General features: G+C 44.8%; 1 protein-coding gene across 1 annotated transcript; it reads left to right on the top strand.

The window, feature by feature from the left end:
- Positions 1-274: 274 nt before the first annotated feature.
- On the top strand, positions 275-17,439 carry MEX3C (mex-3 RNA binding family member C). The gene is made up of 2 exons (XM_073619826.1): positions 275-678; positions 14,510-17,439. The coding sequence occupies exons 1-2, from the start codon at positions 465-467 to the stop codon at positions 15,703-15,705; spliced, it is 1,410 nt and encodes a 469-aa protein (XP_073475927.1). The 5' UTR covers positions 275-464; the 3' UTR covers positions 15,706-17,439.
- The last annotated feature ends 72 nt before the right edge of the window (positions 17,440-17,511 follow it).

Raw genomic sequence — 17,511 nt, 5'->3', positions numbered from 1 at the left:
CAATAGGAGGCCGCCATGATGGGGCCGCCGTGTCTGGTCACGTGACCCTCTAAGACGCCCTGCAGCACCAGCACAGCCGGTGACCTGGCTCAACTCCGCAGCCGTGACGTCAGCCCGTCCCAGCCCCGCCCCTTCAATCACACGCTTCCTTTTCTTATACCTCCCTGCTTTCGCGGACGGCCACGCCCCTCGTGTTATTGTCACCCCGGGAGCGGCCAATCACAGCGCGGAAGCGTTTTTTTTTTCCCCTCGGCGCGTCACGCGACCAATCGGCCGCCGGCTCGGTCCGTAAGGGGGCGGGGACTAGGGGCGTGTCCTGCCGGGTCGGGGAAACAAAGAAGAAAAATAGAGGGAGTGTGAAGGAAGAGAAAAGTGGAGCGGGCGGCCTGTGCTGTGCCTGGGGAGAGGCCGGTGCGGGCGGGCACATCGATGAGGTGATCTGGAGGAGCCGCTCTGACATCGCCATGCCGAGCGGAGGGGTGAGCGCGGCCTCCTGGAGCCCCGAGCTGGAGGAGATCCGGGTGAGGCTGGCGGCGCTCGGCTCTGAGGAGGAGGAGGACGATGACAGGCCGGGAGAGGACGGGGTACCGCCAGCTGTGCGCCGGAAGAGCGTCAACACCAACGAGCTGGTCCCGGTACCGAGCTCCGAGCATGTGGCCGAGATCGTGGGCCGGCAGGGTGAGTGTATGGGGGGGGAAGAGATGAGTCCTGACAGGAGGGGGCGCTATAGAGGAGCCGGGGGATGAGATAATCACACTGTCCTCTCCACCTGTAGGGGGCAGTGATGGGGGAGGGGTATCTGGGGAGAAGATGAATGAAGATATCAGTCATTGTCTCTGATCACCGCTATAGTATAATGTCACCAGACCAGTGACCCCATCGCAGACGCAAAGAGCCACAGTGTCCCCCTTGATCGGCACAATAGTGTGCCACGATCGCCAACGCCGCGAGTCACCTGATCGCCTCTGCCACGAGCCACAATGGCCCCCTTGATCACCACAACAGTGGCCCCAATCGCCTCCGCCGCAAAGAGCCACAGCGTCCCCCTGATCGCCTCCGCCGCAAAGAGCCACAGCGTCCCCCTGATCGCCTCCGCCGCAAAGAGCCACAGCGTCCCCCTGATCGCCTCCGCCGCAAAGAGCCACAGCGTCCCCCTGATCGCCTCCGCCGCAAAGAGCCACAGCGTCCCCCTGATCGCCTCCGCCGCAAAGAGCCACAGCGTCCCCCTGATCGCCTCCGCCGCAAAGAGCCACAGCGTCCCCCTGATCGCCTCCGCCGCAAAGAGCCACAGCGTCCCCCTGATCGCCTCCGCCGCAAAGAGCCACAGCGTCCCCCTGATCGCCTCCGCCGCAAAGAGCCACAGCGTCCCCCTGATCGCCTCCGCCGCAAAGAGCCACAGCGCCCCCCTGATCGCCTCCGCCGCAAAGAGCCACAGCGCCCCCCTGATCGCCTCCGCCGCAAAGAGCCACAGCGCCCCCCTGATCGCCTCCGCCGCAAAGAGCCACAGCGCCCCCCTGATCGCCTCCGCCGCAAAGAGCCACAGCGCCCCCCTGATCGCCTCCGCCGCAAAGAGCCACAGCGTCCCCCTGATCGCCTCCGCCGCAAAGAGCCACAGTGTCCCCCTGATCGCCTCCGCCGCAAAGAGCCACAGCGTCCCTTGATCACCGCAACAGTGGCCCCAGACTACCAACACCGCAAGCCACAGTGGCCCTTGAGCACCAAAACAGTGTCCCCGGTTTGCTGACGCAAAGAGCCACAGTGTCCCCCGATCGCCGACATCGCGAGCCACAGTGGCCCCCTGATCGCCGACGCAAAGAGCCACAGTGGCCCTTGATCGCAGCAACAGTGGCCCCAGACTACCAACACCGCAAGCCACAGTGTCCCCAGATTGCTGACGCAAAGAGCCACAGTGTCCCCCGATCGCCAATGCCGCAAGCCACAGTTGACCTTGATAGCCACAACAGTGACCCCTGATCGCCTTCCCCCCTGTGCCACAGTGTCCCTCCGGTCGCAGCCGACACAGTGGCCCACGATCGCCGACATCGCGAGCCACAGTGGCCCCCTGATCGCCGATGCAAAGAGCCACAGTGGCCCTTGATCGCAGCAACAGTGGCCCCAGACTACCAACACCGCAAGCCACAGTGTCCCCAGATTGCTGACGCAAAGAGCCACAGTGTCCCCCGATCGCCAACGCCGCAAGCCACAGTTGCCCTTGATCGCCACAACAGTGACCCCTGATCGCCTCCCCCCCTGTGCCACAGTGTCCCTCCGGTCGCAGCCGACACAGTGGCCCACGATCGCTGACATCGCGAGCCCCAGTGGCCCCTGATTGCCGCGAGCCACAGTGTCCCCCGATCTCCGACGTAAAAAGCCAGTGTCCCCCCTGGTTGCAGCCGCCACAGTGGCCCCTGATCGCCGACACAAAGAGCCACAATGTCCCCCTTGATTGCCACAACAGTGTCCCCCGATCGCCGATACCACAAGCCACAGTGTGCCCCAGTCGCTGCCACAGTGGCCTTCAATTGCCGCTGCAATGAGCTACAGTGGCCCTTCGATCACCACAACAGTGTCCCCCGATCACTGCCACTGTATCCTCCGAACGCTGCCGTGCGCCACAGTATACCACTATCTGACGTTAGAAGCTGATTGGCTACCATCCACAGCTGCCACCCAGATTTTGAGTGCTCCAGTTGTAGTAACCCAACCCCCCTATGTCCGCTATGTAATCAGTCCAGAGAGTCTCACACGTGGTATCATCGTACTCGGGAGACATGGCAGAATGTGATTTGGGGTGGAATTCTCTGTATGTCCATGCTGTGTGTGAGAAATATCTTATTGCCAACTTTGTGTGCCAAAAATGAAAAAAAATTCATTTTTTTTTCTTTCTGATTTTTCCAAAAACTTGTGGCAATAAAAATAATTCTTCTTCAAAAGACTCGCCATGCCTGTTTAGAAAATACCTTGAAGAGTTTGCTTTCCAAAATGGGGTCAATTTTATGGGGTGTTTTTATTGTCCTGGTGCTCCCAGGGCCTCCAGAAATGTCACGGGTAGTCGGGGAAATTATGTGTAATTTATGCCCCTGGAACGCCTAAAGGTGCTCCTTGGATTTTGGGGCCTCTCAATGTGATTGGGCTTTGAAAGTCTCAGATGTGGTACCCCACCCCCCTTACCCAGGAGTAGCAGAATGTGTTTTGGTGTGTAATTAGAAGTATGGCGGGTGTGAGACATAACTTATTAAAATGGCAACTTTGTGGAAACAAAAAAAATTCTAAACCATTACAACTTAAAAAAAAACTTGCCATGCCTCTTACTAAATACCTCAGACTGTCTACTCTCCAAAAAATGTCATTTGGGGGGTATTTGTACTGTTTTGGTATTTTTAGGGCCTCAAGATTGTGTGGGTGTTTTTTTTTTTTTTTTTTTGTTTTTTTTATAATAAAATGTATGTTAAATTCATTATTTTCCTCCAAATTCTACAAACAATGCCCCATAGTGACAATGTGAAAAGTTTGTTTGCAATCTTTACAAATGTATTAAAAATAAAACAAAAAAATCCCACGTACATAAGTATTCACAGCCTTCGCCATGACCTCAAAGTTTGAGCTAAGGTGCTTCTTGTTTCCACTGATCATTTCCACTGATGTTTCTACAACTTGATTGGAGTCCACCTGTGGTAAATTCAGTTGATTGGACATGGAAAGGCACACACCTGTCTATATAAGGTCCCACAGTTAACCGTGCATGTCAGAGCACAAACCAAGCCATGAAGACCCAGGAATTGTCTGTAGACCTCTGAGACAGGATTGTATTGAGGCACAGATCTGGGGAAGGGTACAGAAAAATTTCTGCAGCATTGAAGGTGCCAATGAGCACAGTGGCCTCCATCATCTGTAAATGGACAAAGTTTGGGACCACCAGGACTCTTCCTAGAGCGGGCTGCCCGGCCAAACTGAGCAATAGGGGGCAAAGGACCTTAGTCAGGGAGGTGACTAAAAACCTGATGGTCATTGTGACAGAGCTCCAGTATTTCTCTGTGGAGAGAGGAGAACCTTCCAGAAGAACAACCATCTCTGCAGCACTCCACCAGTCAGGCCTGTATGGTAGAGTGGCCAGACGGAAGCCACTCCTCAGTAAAAAGCGCATGACAGCCCACCTGGCATTTGCCAACATGCACCTGAAGGACTCTCAGACAATGAGAAACAAAATTCTTTGGCCTGAATGGCAAGTGTCATGTCTGGAGGAAACCAGGCACCGCTCATCACCTGGCCAATACCATCCCTACAGTGAAGCATGGCGGTGGCAGCATCATGCTGTGCAGATGTTTTTAAGTGGCAGGAAGTGGGAGACTAGTCGGGATCGAGGGAAAGATGAAAGCAGCAATGTACAGTCCTTTGCTGAAAACCTGCTCCAGAACGCTCTGGATCTCAGACTGGGGCAGAAGGTTCATCTTCCAACAGGACAACGACCCTAAGCACACATCCAAGATAACAAAGGAGTGGCTACGGGACAACTCTGTGAATGTCCTTGAGTGGCCCAGATTTGAACATCTCCAGAGAGATCAAAAAATGGCTGTGCAACGACCCCCCCCCCCCCCCCCATCCAACCTGTTGGAGCTTGAGAGGTCCTGCAAAGAAGAATGAGAGAAAATGCCAAAAAATAGGTGTGCCAAGCTTTTAGCATCATACTCCAAAAGACTTGAGGCTGTAATTGGTGCCAAAGGTGCTTCACTAAAGTATTGAGCAAAGGCTGTCAATACTTTATGTACTTTCCTACAGACTAAATAATATACACTGATTTGGGCTATTTTCACCAACAGCTAGCTACCATAACCCCCGTGATCCTCTTCAAGAGCGGGCGGTCCGCTTCAAGATAAAAGTGGTCTCTGCAGCGGATTCGCCACAACATCGCTTTTATCGGCGGTGGAAGAGGGGCCCCCTCCCGCCACACTCGGGTGCCCTCCGCCGCTTACCGGAGCCAGTAACGGCAGAGGCGATTGGATCCTTTCCCTAGCCTGACATGGAGATAAGTGAGGAGAAGATGGCCCCGTCTCCATATCATTGCAGGGCGGAAGTTTTTTTTTTTTTTTTTAATCACGTAGGTCTTAAAGGGACTTTTTTGCATTTTAGTGTAAATATGAGATCTGAGGTCTTTTTGACCCCAGATCTCATATTTATGAGGTCCTGTCATGCATTTTTTTTTTTTTCTATTTCAAGGGATGTTTACATTCCTTGTAATAAAAAGATTATATTTATATATATATATATATATATATATATATATATATATATATATATATATATATATATATATATATATATATATATATATATATATATATAAATTTTTTTTAAAGTACAGTGTAAAAATTAAAAACAAAAGGTAAAATAAGAGGAGAGAATTTTTTTTTTTTTTTTTTTTTTTTTTTTTTGTAGCAACATGAGGTGCAATTAAAAGCTTGGTTGGCCGAATTTCGAAATTGGATTACAGAACGCACGCAGTTTCTGATTTTCTAAAGAAAACTTGCAGAGAATTCGACCCACGTATGGTCTGCATTACACGAACATTCTTTTTACAGCTGACAAGTAAATTGCACAGCAGGTATATACAGTTTTTGCACTATAGCACCGCGTTACTTTAACTAACAATTGCGTGGTCGTGCGACACTGTACCCAAATAAAATTGTTCCCTTTTTTTCCCTCCCCCCCACAAATAGCTTTCTTTTGGTGGTACTTGATCACCTCTGCGGTTTTTATTGCATCGCTGCTCTGCTTGGCGCATGAGGGAGGGGAGGACTGACTGGGATGCACCAGGTTGACACCTCCTGCAATGTGGGTGGCACCCAGGGCGGACGTCCCCTTTTCGGTGCCATGATCGGCACCTTCTTGTGCTTTTGGCCGAATGCAAAAAAGAAAAAATCACAATTTTCAGCCAATAGGTTTTGGCGGCTGAAAATTTTGGTGCACCACCTAATACTGCTACATTTCTTCGGTGTAAATTTGGTCTCTGTGACAGTCCACAAACTGGGATATATATTTGAAAATGTACTGACATCTTGTCTCTAATCCTTGAGGCCCGAAAACACAAGGACAGTACAAATGACCCCTTTTTGGAAAGTAGACAGTCTGAGGAATTTTTACATACCGTCACCAGTACAGTACATCAAATTTAAATTATTTTATTTATTTTTTTAACACTGCTTGCTACGGTGATCACTGTAACAGCAATTATTTGAACTGTGTGTGTATGTGTGTGTGTGTGTGTGTGTGTATGTATGTGTGTGTGTATATATATATATATATATATATATATATATTATAATTTTTTTTTTTAACAGTGTAAAAAAAAATAAAATCATGTAAAATAAGAGAAACATTAAAATTTTTTTTTGTAAAATGTCCCGATAAGCTCGCATGCAGAAGCGAACGCATACATGCGTAGAGGCCGCATATGAAAACTGTGTTCAAACCACACCTATGAGGTATCGCCGTGATCGGAAGAACAAGATAAATAATTCTAGCCCTAGACCTCCTCTGTAACTTAAAACATGCAACCTGTAGATTTTTTTTAAACGTCGCCCATCGAGATTTTTAAGGGTAAAAATTTGTCGCCATTCCACGAGCGGGTGCAATTTTGAAGCGTGACATGTTGGGTATCAATTTTACACGGCGTAATATCTCTCACAATATAAAAAAAAAATTGGGCTAACTTTACTGTTGTGTTATATATATTTTTTTTTTTTTTTTTTTTTTAATTCAAAATGGTGTATTTTTCGCCAAAAAAAGTGCGCTTGTAAGACCGCTGCGCAAATACGGTGCGACAGAGTATTGTAATGACCGCCATTTTATTCTCTAGGGTGTTAGAACACCCAAACATTATACATTTTTTATTCTAATTAATTTTCTAGCAAAAATAACTGTTTTTAACTTGTAAACAACAAATCTCAGAAAGAGGCTCGGTCCTTAAGTGGTTAAGAGCCTTTTGTATACAGTGCCCCACTTAATTCAAATTGCTGTCCATGCAAGAACGGGTCCTGCACTGTTTAATGACACCGTGTCCTTAACATTTGTATGTGTGAATGGATGTGATGTAGGTGTCATTAAACACGTACCTTTTTTTTTAGTATATAGTTCCTGATTAGTAGCAGCAGAATACTTCCAAGGGAGGAGGAAAAGCGGAACTTTCCCTTTTTCGATGAAGTTCTGCTTTAAGCAACTGATCAACAGATAACACAGCTAAATGGATGACAGGGATGTGTATAATAAAAGATCTGATTGGCTCCTCAGGCTCATGCATTTCAATACATGCCCAAAATATGGGAATAGTCACTTGCCTTGCACTGTGGTCCCTGCGGTCAGCGCTGTGTTTTTGCAGTTGTCTCCCAAGCTCGTTTTCCCCGGGGGGGGTGATATTTGCATGGAGTTTGTACATGCCGTCATTATTTTGGAGGGATTCCCCCAGGTGGTGTATAATAATTATACCTCACCGAGACATCATAATACTGAGGCAGCATTTACTGTTCTCGGGAACTGGAGGGTGTGACAGTGATGTGAGCTTATTATCAGTCATGGGGGCTGTTTTGTTGTAAGCAGGAAAAATACCAAAGTGTCACGTCTCCAAACCACCCCCCCCCCCCACCCCCCAATGTGGCTGTCCTTCCCTTTTTATCTCAGCCTGATGCACATGATCCCCTTTTTTATGGTTTGAGAAGGTTAAAGTACACTTTTTTTTTCTTTTGATTGGCTTTTCTGTCTGCACCCTTTACAGGGGTCAGGTGCAGAAGGGAAAGGATTGGTCCACCGTCTACAAAAAGTAATAACTGCTGCAGCATTGATTTATGATGAATGAGCGTTTAATCATTTTTGCAGCAAAGGTATCGGGGATGGTGTATGAGGCCGTGCTTTGTTACACCCATATTTAAGGTGTAACGCATAACATGGTCTAAAACGTGGATTTGATCTTTGACCCATTCGTTGCCGCCAGTGTATGTCAGCAGGGGGCTCTACTGACACTCCTTCTTCCTTCTTCTTCCTTCTTTTTTTTTTTTTTTTTTTTTTTTTTTTAATTTGTTTTCTCTCTTCCTTCCTTCCTTCCTTCCTTCCTTCCTTCCTTCCTTCCTTCCTTCCTTCCTTCCTTCCTTCCTTCCTTCCTTCCTGCCTTCCTTCCTTCCTGCCTTCCTTCCTTCCTTCCTTCCTTCCTTCCTGCCTTCCTTTCTTCCCTTTTTTGCCTTCCTTCCTTCCTTCCTTTCTTCCCTTTTTTGCCTTCCTTCCTTCCTTCCTTTCTTCCCTTTTTTGCCTTCCTTCCTTCCTCCCTTCCTTCCTTCCTTTCTTCCCTTTTTTGCCTTCCTTCCTTCCTTCCTTCCTTCCTTTCTTCCCTTTTTTGCCTTCCTTTCTTCCCTTTTTTGCCTTCCTTCCTTCCTTCCTTCCTTCCTTCCTTCCTTCCTTCCTTCCTTCCTTTCTTCTCCTTCCTTTCTTCTCCTTCCTTCCTTCCTTTTCTTCTTCTCCTTCCTTTCTTCTCCTTCCTTCCTTCCTTTTCTTCTTCTCCTTCCTTTTCTTCTCCTTCCTTCCTTCCTTTTCTTCTTCTCCTTCCTTTTCTTCTCCTTCCTTCCTTCCTTCCTTCCTTCCTTCCTTCCGTAGCAACTGTGTGCTATACTGACAAGCTGACTGTCGGCTATCTGCTTGAATTGATCAGTTGGCTGTACACACACACCAGAAACATTCAGATCTCTGTCCAAAATTTCTAGATTAAGCATACCACTGAACACTAGCGGGAGTGCTTACAATGATCAGCTGTATGTCAGGGGCCGGGTCACCGTGGTGATTAGAAATTGTGTCCTGGGCCTGTCGCCCAAATGCTTCTCCACACCCTGCATGCCTTTTTGTATTTGCTCCACTTTAAATGGCTGTTTCTTTTTGTATACATTTTTTATAAATTTCTATAATACAAATTTCAATAAGGTAGTTTACCACCCCCGGTGACACCCCCAGCGGTTGGCAGATGTCAGTGTGAACTGCGATGTGGGAACCTGCACTGGTTCCCGCATCGCATGTGTCAACCCAGGCTCAAGCTCCACTACACTCAGGTGTGGACAGACACCACTAGGAACTATGGGGGGGGGGGATTGGGCTTTAGATCCTGAACTAAGCAGAACATGGAGACCTTCCTGGGCAATTCTAGCAATCCAGATCACTAATATAGTGAACTTTTCACCTCCTGTGTGATGTCACTGTTTGCTTTGTCATTAAATATTAGCGGGTTTAATGAGTAATCACGAATAGCTCCTCTTATCTCTGGACATAGAGGCATGTGACACAATTGTCACTTATTTCTGTCACCATAAAGCTGGCCGTACGTGTATAGATGTATACTGTGCGGGTTGAAGGAGATACAGAGGCTTTTGAAATATTTCACATTTTGTCATGTTAAACCAACCAAAAACTTGTATTTTATGTGATAGACCAACACAAAGTGGCACATAATTGTGAAGTGGAAGGAAAATGATAAATGGTTTTCAATAAATGTTGTTTGTTTTTTTTTTTTTTTTTACAAATATATGAAAAGTGTGGCGTGCATTTGTATTCATCCCCCTTTACTCCAATACCCCTAACTAAAATCTAGTGGAACCAATTGCCTTCAGAAGTCACCTAATTAGTAAATAGAGTCCACCTGTGTGTGATTTAATCTCAGTATCAATACAGCTGTTCTGTGAAGCCCTTAGTGAACAAATGGCATCATGAAGGCCAAGCAACACACCAAACAGGTCAGGGATAAAGTTGTGGAGAAGTTTAAAGCGTTTGTTAACCCCCCCCCCAAAAAAAAATAAACATTTTGTGGATTCTGGTCCCTTAACCACTTAAGGAACGAGCCTCTTTTTGAGATGTTTGTTTACAAGTTAACTAATAAAAGAGATTACCATCCAGATAGATCATGTATGTTGCCAACATCCCTAGATCAATAGATAAAAATTACCCCCAAGGAGGAATTGTTCGACTTTAACGGCAACAACGTAATGTAAAAATAAATTTTATTAGGTAGAAAAAGTGTGTGTGTGTGTGTGTGTGTGTGTGTGTGTGTGTGTGTAATTATACACACACCATAAGCATCATCATATATACATAACAGGGAAGTCACATATAACAATAAAAAGCTGTACTGATATGTAAGAGATGGAGATACTTGTATGGTCTTCCACGAAAAAAAAAATTATTTTTACATTACGTTGTTGCCGTTAAAGTCCCACAAATCCTCCTTGGGGGTAATTTGTATCTATTGTTTACAAGTTAAAAGCATTTTTTTTTTTTTTTTTTTTTGCTAGAAAATCACTTAGAACCCCCAAACATTTATACATTTTTTCTAACGCCCTAGAGAATAAAATTGCGTTTGTTGCAATACTTTGTCGGCCTTACCAGCTCACTTTTTTGGGAAAAAATACATTGTTTGGAATTAAAAAATAAGAGAACAGTAAAGTGATTTTTTTTTTTTTTTTTTTATTGTAAAAGATAATGTTATGCCGAGTAAATTGATACCCAACGCTTCAAAATTGCGCCCGCTCGTGGAACGGCGACAACCTTTGACCCATAAAAATCTCCATAGGCAACGTTTAAAAAAAATTCTACAGGTTGCATGTTTTCAGTTACAGAGGAGGTCTAGGGCTAGAATTATCCCCTTGCCGACTGGCTCATGCCGATATACGTTGGCAGGGCACGTACAGGCATATTAACGTACCTGTACGTTGCCCTTTTAAGAAGCGGCTTGTGGGTGTGAGCTCCGTGAATGTGATCGCAGGTCCCACGGACTTATGTCTGTGGGGATATCCGTGATCGTCTCACGGAGAGGAAGAGCGGGGAAATGCTGATGCAAACAAGCATTTTCCCATTCTTCCTAGTGACAGGACACTAATCACCGCTGAGAGCGGTGATCAGTGTCGTGACACACGTAGCCCATCCCCCCCAGTTAGAACACATCCTAGGACACTAACTCCTGCAGTGCCCCCTACTGGTTTAATCCCTTCACTGCCAGTCACATTTACACAGTAATAGGTGCATTTTAATTGCACTGATCCCTGTATAAATGTGAATGGTCCCAAAATAGCGCCAAAAGTGTCCAATGTGTCCGCCATAACATCGCAGTCACGATACAAAAAAAAATTGTGTCACTATTCTTCCTATTACAAGGAATGTAAACATCCCTTGTAACAGAAAAAAAAGCATGACAGGAACTCTTAAATGAGATTTGGGGTCAAAAAGACCTCCGATCTCATATTTACACTTAAATGCAATAATAAAAAAAATGTCCCTTTTAAGAGCTATGGGTGGAAGTGATGTTTTGACATTGCTTCCGCCCTGCATTGTTATGGAGATGGGTGGGGGCCATCTTCCCCCTCACTCGTCTCCATGCCCAGCAAGGGTGAAGATCCGATGGCCTTGGCTGCTGCCGACGGATCCGGTAAGCGGTTGAGGACACCGGAGCGCGGGGGGCCTCTTCCGCCGCCAATAAATGATCTTGCAGGGAATCCGCCGCAGAGACCACTCTTATCGGAAACTGGACCGCCGGAAGAAGATACTGGGGTTATGGCAGCTAGCTGCTGCCCTAACGATACCCCCCTTCAAAGTAAGGACGTAGATTGTCATGCGGCAGTCCAGAAGTGGTTAAAGCAGTTTACACAGCGCTTGTGCTTTGTATTTGCCCACCTCTAAACTGTAAAAAAAAAAAAAAAAAAAAAATCCCTAAACCTACCACTTCCTGTATGCCCTCTCTAAACAGACCACGATAACCAGGGCTGCTCTGCCCTGATCACCGTGGTCAAAGTGCCTCCCTCTTTGATAAGCTGCCCTACTCCTCTCTCTCCCCTCCTTCCTGCTGGTCATTCCCCCTTTGTCTGTCTCCGGCCCCGCCCCCTGCCGCTATTCCTGTAAAACAAGTTTGCAAAATTGTCACTGCCAGCCTTTCTATCAGAGGCTGGCATAGCACACGTCATTTGTTTTTAAAAAAAAAAAAACAAGTGTTGTAAATGCCTAATTTCAGCTGTCTTCAGGCCGGTCATGTGACTCGCGGCCGCTTTACAGCTACGATATATTGCTTCTGCGGAGGAGACAAGCGACCACGTGATCTCCCCGGCTGACGTCAGAGGGAGATCATGGCGCCTCCCTCAGAAGCAGTGTATCGGAGCTGGAAAGCGTCCACAAGTCATGTGACCGCCCTGAGGACCGCTGATATTGGGTATTTATAGTGCTCATTTTTTTTTTAAATGAATGACTGTGTGCTATGCCAGCCTCTAATAGAGGGGCTGGCATAGACTTGTATAGACGGGTTAACAAACCCTTTTAAAGCAGGGTTAGGTTTAAAAAAAAAAAATAATAATAATAATCCCAAGCTTTGAACAACTCACGGAGCACTGTTCAAGCCATCATCCAAAAATGGAAAGAGTATGGCACAACTGCAAACCTACCAAGACATGGCCGTCCACCTAAACTGACAGGCCGGGCAAGAAGATCATTAATCAGAGAAGCAGCCAAGAGGCCCATGGTAACTCTGGAGGAGCTGCAGAGATCCACAGCTCAGGTGGGAGAATCTGTCCACAGGACAACTATTAGTTGTGCTCTCCACAAATCTGACCTTTATGGAAGAGTGGCAAAAGGAAAGCCATAAGAATTCCCATTTGCAGTTTGTGTGAAGCCAAGTGGGGGACACAGCAAATATGTGCAATAAGGTGCTCTGGTCAGATGAGACCAAAATTGAACTTTTTGTACTAAAAGAAACGCTATGTGTGGCAGAAAACTAACACTGCACATCACCCTGAACACACCATCCCCACCGTGAAACATGGTGGTGGCAGCATCATTTGGGGGGGATTTTATATGCATGGTTGTAACTTTAATTTTTTTTTAACTTGTATTAATTTTATTTTATTTTTTTTTCATTACATAGGAGACAAAGTCCCCTGTGTGATTTGTTTTGGTGACAGGTCCTCTATAATGAGACATGCGGGGTCTGAAAAAAAATCCCAGGACCAGCATAGCGGGCACCGCCAGGTAGCTGGGAGGAAGGCGAGTGAACACGCATCAGCCTTCCCATATTGTTCCTGACCCACATGCAATGTATGAAATCGCTTTCGGGTACTTGTTGACCGTTTCCCCAGAGAAGAATGTAATGCATTGTGAACAAGGACTCAAAAGTGATGTTCTACACATCGCTTCTGGATCAGGAACAAGTTGGGAAGCAGAGTGAATGTGTGTCCGCTTTCCTCCCTCCCTTCTACCCTGCAACACCCGCTATGCTGGTGCTGGGTCCACAGGTGGACAAGCGGAGCCTGGGATATGTAGCGCGGAGGGGGGGCATTTTACCTACGTGTGTGGAAGCAATCGGGTAACGGCAGAGCCGCCCGAATGCTTACACCTCACAAATGAGCCCTGCTGCTTGCTCGCAGCAGGGCTAATTGTACAAAAAGAAAACTACCTGCCTGGAACTGTATGTCCCAGGCGTCCAGTGATACAAATTGTGCATCCTTTCAATGGTGACTGGGCTGACAAAAGCTCAGGTGCCAGGATGCAATTTCTAGTCATCCTGGCACCTGCGATATGTCGAGCCTTGGCCTAGCTATTATGCCAATCCAACAGCTTCAATACTTTGTCTCACTAAGCAGGATCACGTATGCCAGCCAGAATTTGTCTGTCTGCTCTTGCTGTAGGTGAGTGAATGGTTATAATGAAGTCAGAGACGGCTAGATACTAGCATTTGTCCAAGGTCATCAGTGGTGGCCTACATGCTTCTCTTAGGTGTGTGGTTATTTTTTTTTTCCTCTCTCCTTGCATGTTGTGTATGTGTATGTGTGTGTGTATATATATATATATATATATATATATATATATATATATATATATATATATATATATATATATATATATATATATATATATATATATATATATATATATATATATATATATATATATATTCACTTTTTCACCATGAAAATCGGGTGCAATTAGTGTATGCGTGTTATACGCCAATACTTCAATTTTAGCTGCCGGGAGGGGGGCAGGACGAGCGCCGTCAGATCACATACAGTGAGAATCTCCTGTTTACTTGGCGGCCTCTGTAATAGGAAGTCCCGTCTCCTGGGCCGCCATCGGACCACTGTTCTGTCTATCATAGGAGATTCTCACTGTATGTAATCTGTTGACGCTCGTCCCGCCCCCCCCCCCCCCCCCCCGTCCCCTCTAGGCTGCAGATGGGCATCGATCAGGCTGCATTGATGCCAATGGTGAGGCTGCAGATGGGCACTGACCCTTATTTTGCTTCAAAGTTCTTTATTTAAAATTTAAGAGGTTTTTTTTTTTTTTTTTTTTTTTCCTGTGTTATACGCCGATAAATACGGTGTATGTGTGTATATATGTATGTGTACATATTTTTCAGTTTTTCTCCTCTTGTAGGGTATCTGTCTTCTTCTTTTAGTTAACCCTTTTCTTTGTTTTTTTTTTTTTTTTTTTTTGTTTTGTATTATCCATCTAGGATGCAAGATCAAGGCGCTGAGGGCGAAGACTAACACCTACATAAAGACCCCAGTCCGTGGCGAAGAACCAGTATTTGTCGTTACTGGAAGGAAAGAAGATGTAGCGATGGCAAAAAGGGAAATCTTGTCGGCCGCAGAACACTTCTCCATGATTCGAGCATCTCGCAACAAAAACGGCCCTACAGCTGCTAGCGTTCAGTGCACTCCCAACCTTCCAGGTCAAACCACGGTACAAGTCAGAGTACCTTACCGGGTGGTTGGCCTTGTTGTCGGGCCGAAGGGAGCTACCATAAAACGTATACAGCAGCAAACCCACACCTACATTGTCACTCCAAGTCGTGACAAAGAACCAGTGTTTGAAGTCACGGGGATGCCAGAAAATGTCGACCGAGCCCGGGAGGAGATTGAAATGCACATAGCCATGCGCACTGGCAACTACATCGAGGTCAACGAAGAGAACGATTTTCACTATAACGGTACAGATGTCAGCTTTGAAGGAAACTGCTTAACTGCAACCTGGTTACATACGCATCCATCCGCCTCGGGCCGCAACAAAATGGTTTCCAACTACCGAAACGATAGCTCAAGTTCCTTGGGAAGCGGTTCAACTGATTCCTTTTTGGGAAGCAACCGGCTGGCTGACTTTAGCCCAACCAGTCCCTTTGGCGCAAGCAATTTTTGGTTCGGTGAAGCCATGCCCCCCGTTGGCTCAGAAGAACTAGCCGACGCCTCTGCCTTTGATCCGATACCATCTCCGTCTGAGCCAATATGGGCGACTTTTGAGCAGGGAAATACACTCTCCGGGTACGGAAATGAAGTTGCGGCAAAATCTCAGCGCAGGGGCAGCATGTCCCCTACCTTCCTCGAAGGTCTGGAATACCCAGTGGGCAGAAGCGTTAGAAGTGACCTTTCAAGCACAAACGAGGCAGGGCTTCCCATATACATCCCTGCGTTCTCCAACAGCACCAACAGCTACTCCTCTTCCAGCGGCGGCTCCACCTCCAGTTCCCCACCGGAGACGAGGCGCAAACACGACTGCGTCATCTGCTTCGACAACGAGGTCATAGCTGCCCTCGTTCCTTGCGGCCACAACTTCTTCTGCATGGGGTGCGCCAACAAAATCTGCCAGAAAGAGATGCCACTCTGCCCGGTTTGCCAGACGCCAGTCAACCAGGCCATACAAATACATTCTTAAACTATTTTTGTTGTGTTTGTTTTTTTGTTTTTTCCAACAAGCACTCTACAGCAGTCTTCCTCCTAATATATCTCTTAGCATATATAAAGGCCAGTCTGGCTATATAAAAAAAAAAAATAAACTTTGCTGCTACCAACTAATGTTAAAAGATTCTGCATGCCCTTTCTGACTTTAGCCGATTTTCAGTCAGTTGGCAAAGATTCTTCCTGATGTTGGTATATACAATGTATGATGAATTTAAATTTTTACAGGTAGTTAACGTGAAAACGAAAAATTATGTTTACATAGGTTGAAATTCAATCACCTTTTTTCCGTTTTCTAGAATTCTTTTCACTACCTTTTTTAGCCCAGAAAAATATAAATTTCAGTTATCGATAAACCCGTTTTTGGGAGGGGGGTCATATATAAAAAAACAACAACCCTGCAGTATTGGCAGACGGGGTGGATTTTGTTGTACATTACTGTTCAGAATATGAAACACTACCACAAAATCTATTCTATTTTCAGGTTGCAACTGTCCATATGTCAGTCTGTATTTTTTTTTTTTTTTTTTCGAAAACTCTGAATTTCATTATTTAAAGAAAAACAAAGCTTTACAATGCACAAACTGGCTAATTAGGAATATTTGTATTCCTATTAGTCTGATCAAGTTATTAATATATTATTTTAGGAAAATATATTGTAAATGTGAAATACTTTTTTAATTGAGCCAGCCATGACTTGAACTTTTTAGTTAACCAAGGGAAAGGCTGGGAAAGGTCTACATTTTACCAAAATTTGAGAAGGGTGTACGATGACGCTCGTAATTTAAAGTATCGTCGTGTATTTTAGATCTCACGCAGGTAGGGGAGGGGGTATAGTTTTAATTATATATATATTTTTTTTTTCCTTATTTTTTGCATTTCAAATCTTCAACCTGTGGATTTATTTAGTTAAATCTTCCAGTCTGGTTTTTAAAAACACATCAAATATGCAGGAAAAAAACCTAAGGAATTTTCTAATATTTTTGAAACCTTTTTCTCAGAGTTCTAAAAAAAAAAAAACACACTTTTTTTTTTTTTTTTCCACAAGAACACAAAACTGAAAACTGTAAGTCTGTGTACTGACTGAGAGACAAATCTTTATTTTTTATTTCCACTTGAAGTTACATTTCGTAAATATATATTAAAAGTTTACAAACGTAGTTTTTTTTTTTTTTTTTTTTAATTATTTTTCGTTATAAAAAAAATTGCCTTGATGGCATATTATTATATTATATATTAAAAAAAAAAAATTAAAAACAGATGCTCATTGCTTGTAGAATAGTTTACGTCAGTATTGAAAACTTTTAGCTGCCGTCTTAGCAAAGTTCGCACGAACATAACGCCAAGCATGTATTTTTATATATTAATATTGCATTGTACACCTCGACTAACAAGCCAAGGAGTTATAATCTAATACCTTAGATGCGTGTACCATTTATATTAACTACAAATGTTAGTATCAAAAACTATTAATATAGTTTTAGTATTGCTAATTTTACTACACTTTTGTTATGTATATGTAGGGAAGTCATAGGGATTATAAATTCAGTTTGAGTAAAGGTTAAACAAAAAAAAAAGCATATATTTTATGATACAGGGCCTTTAACTTATTATGGCCAAAGCACTGATATATATTTGCTGTAAAGAGAATTATAAGAGTTTTATTTTTTTGGATATTAAACGTTAATAAAGACATGTTTCCATTAACTTATACTTGAGACAATTTATTGCGTTTTGCATGATGGATTTCTAGAATGTTTGAATAACTTGTAGAAGACTAAAG

Source organism: Aquarana catesbeiana, linkage group LG01, assembly GCF_042186555.1.
Source record: "Aquarana catesbeiana isolate 2022-GZ linkage group LG01, ASM4218655v1, whole genome shotgun sequence".
In the NCBI taxonomy this organism is placed as follows: domain Eukaryota; kingdom Metazoa; phylum Chordata; class Amphibia; order Anura; family Ranidae; genus Aquarana; species Aquarana catesbeiana.
This window is presented reverse-complemented; position numbering and strand designations above follow the sequence as displayed.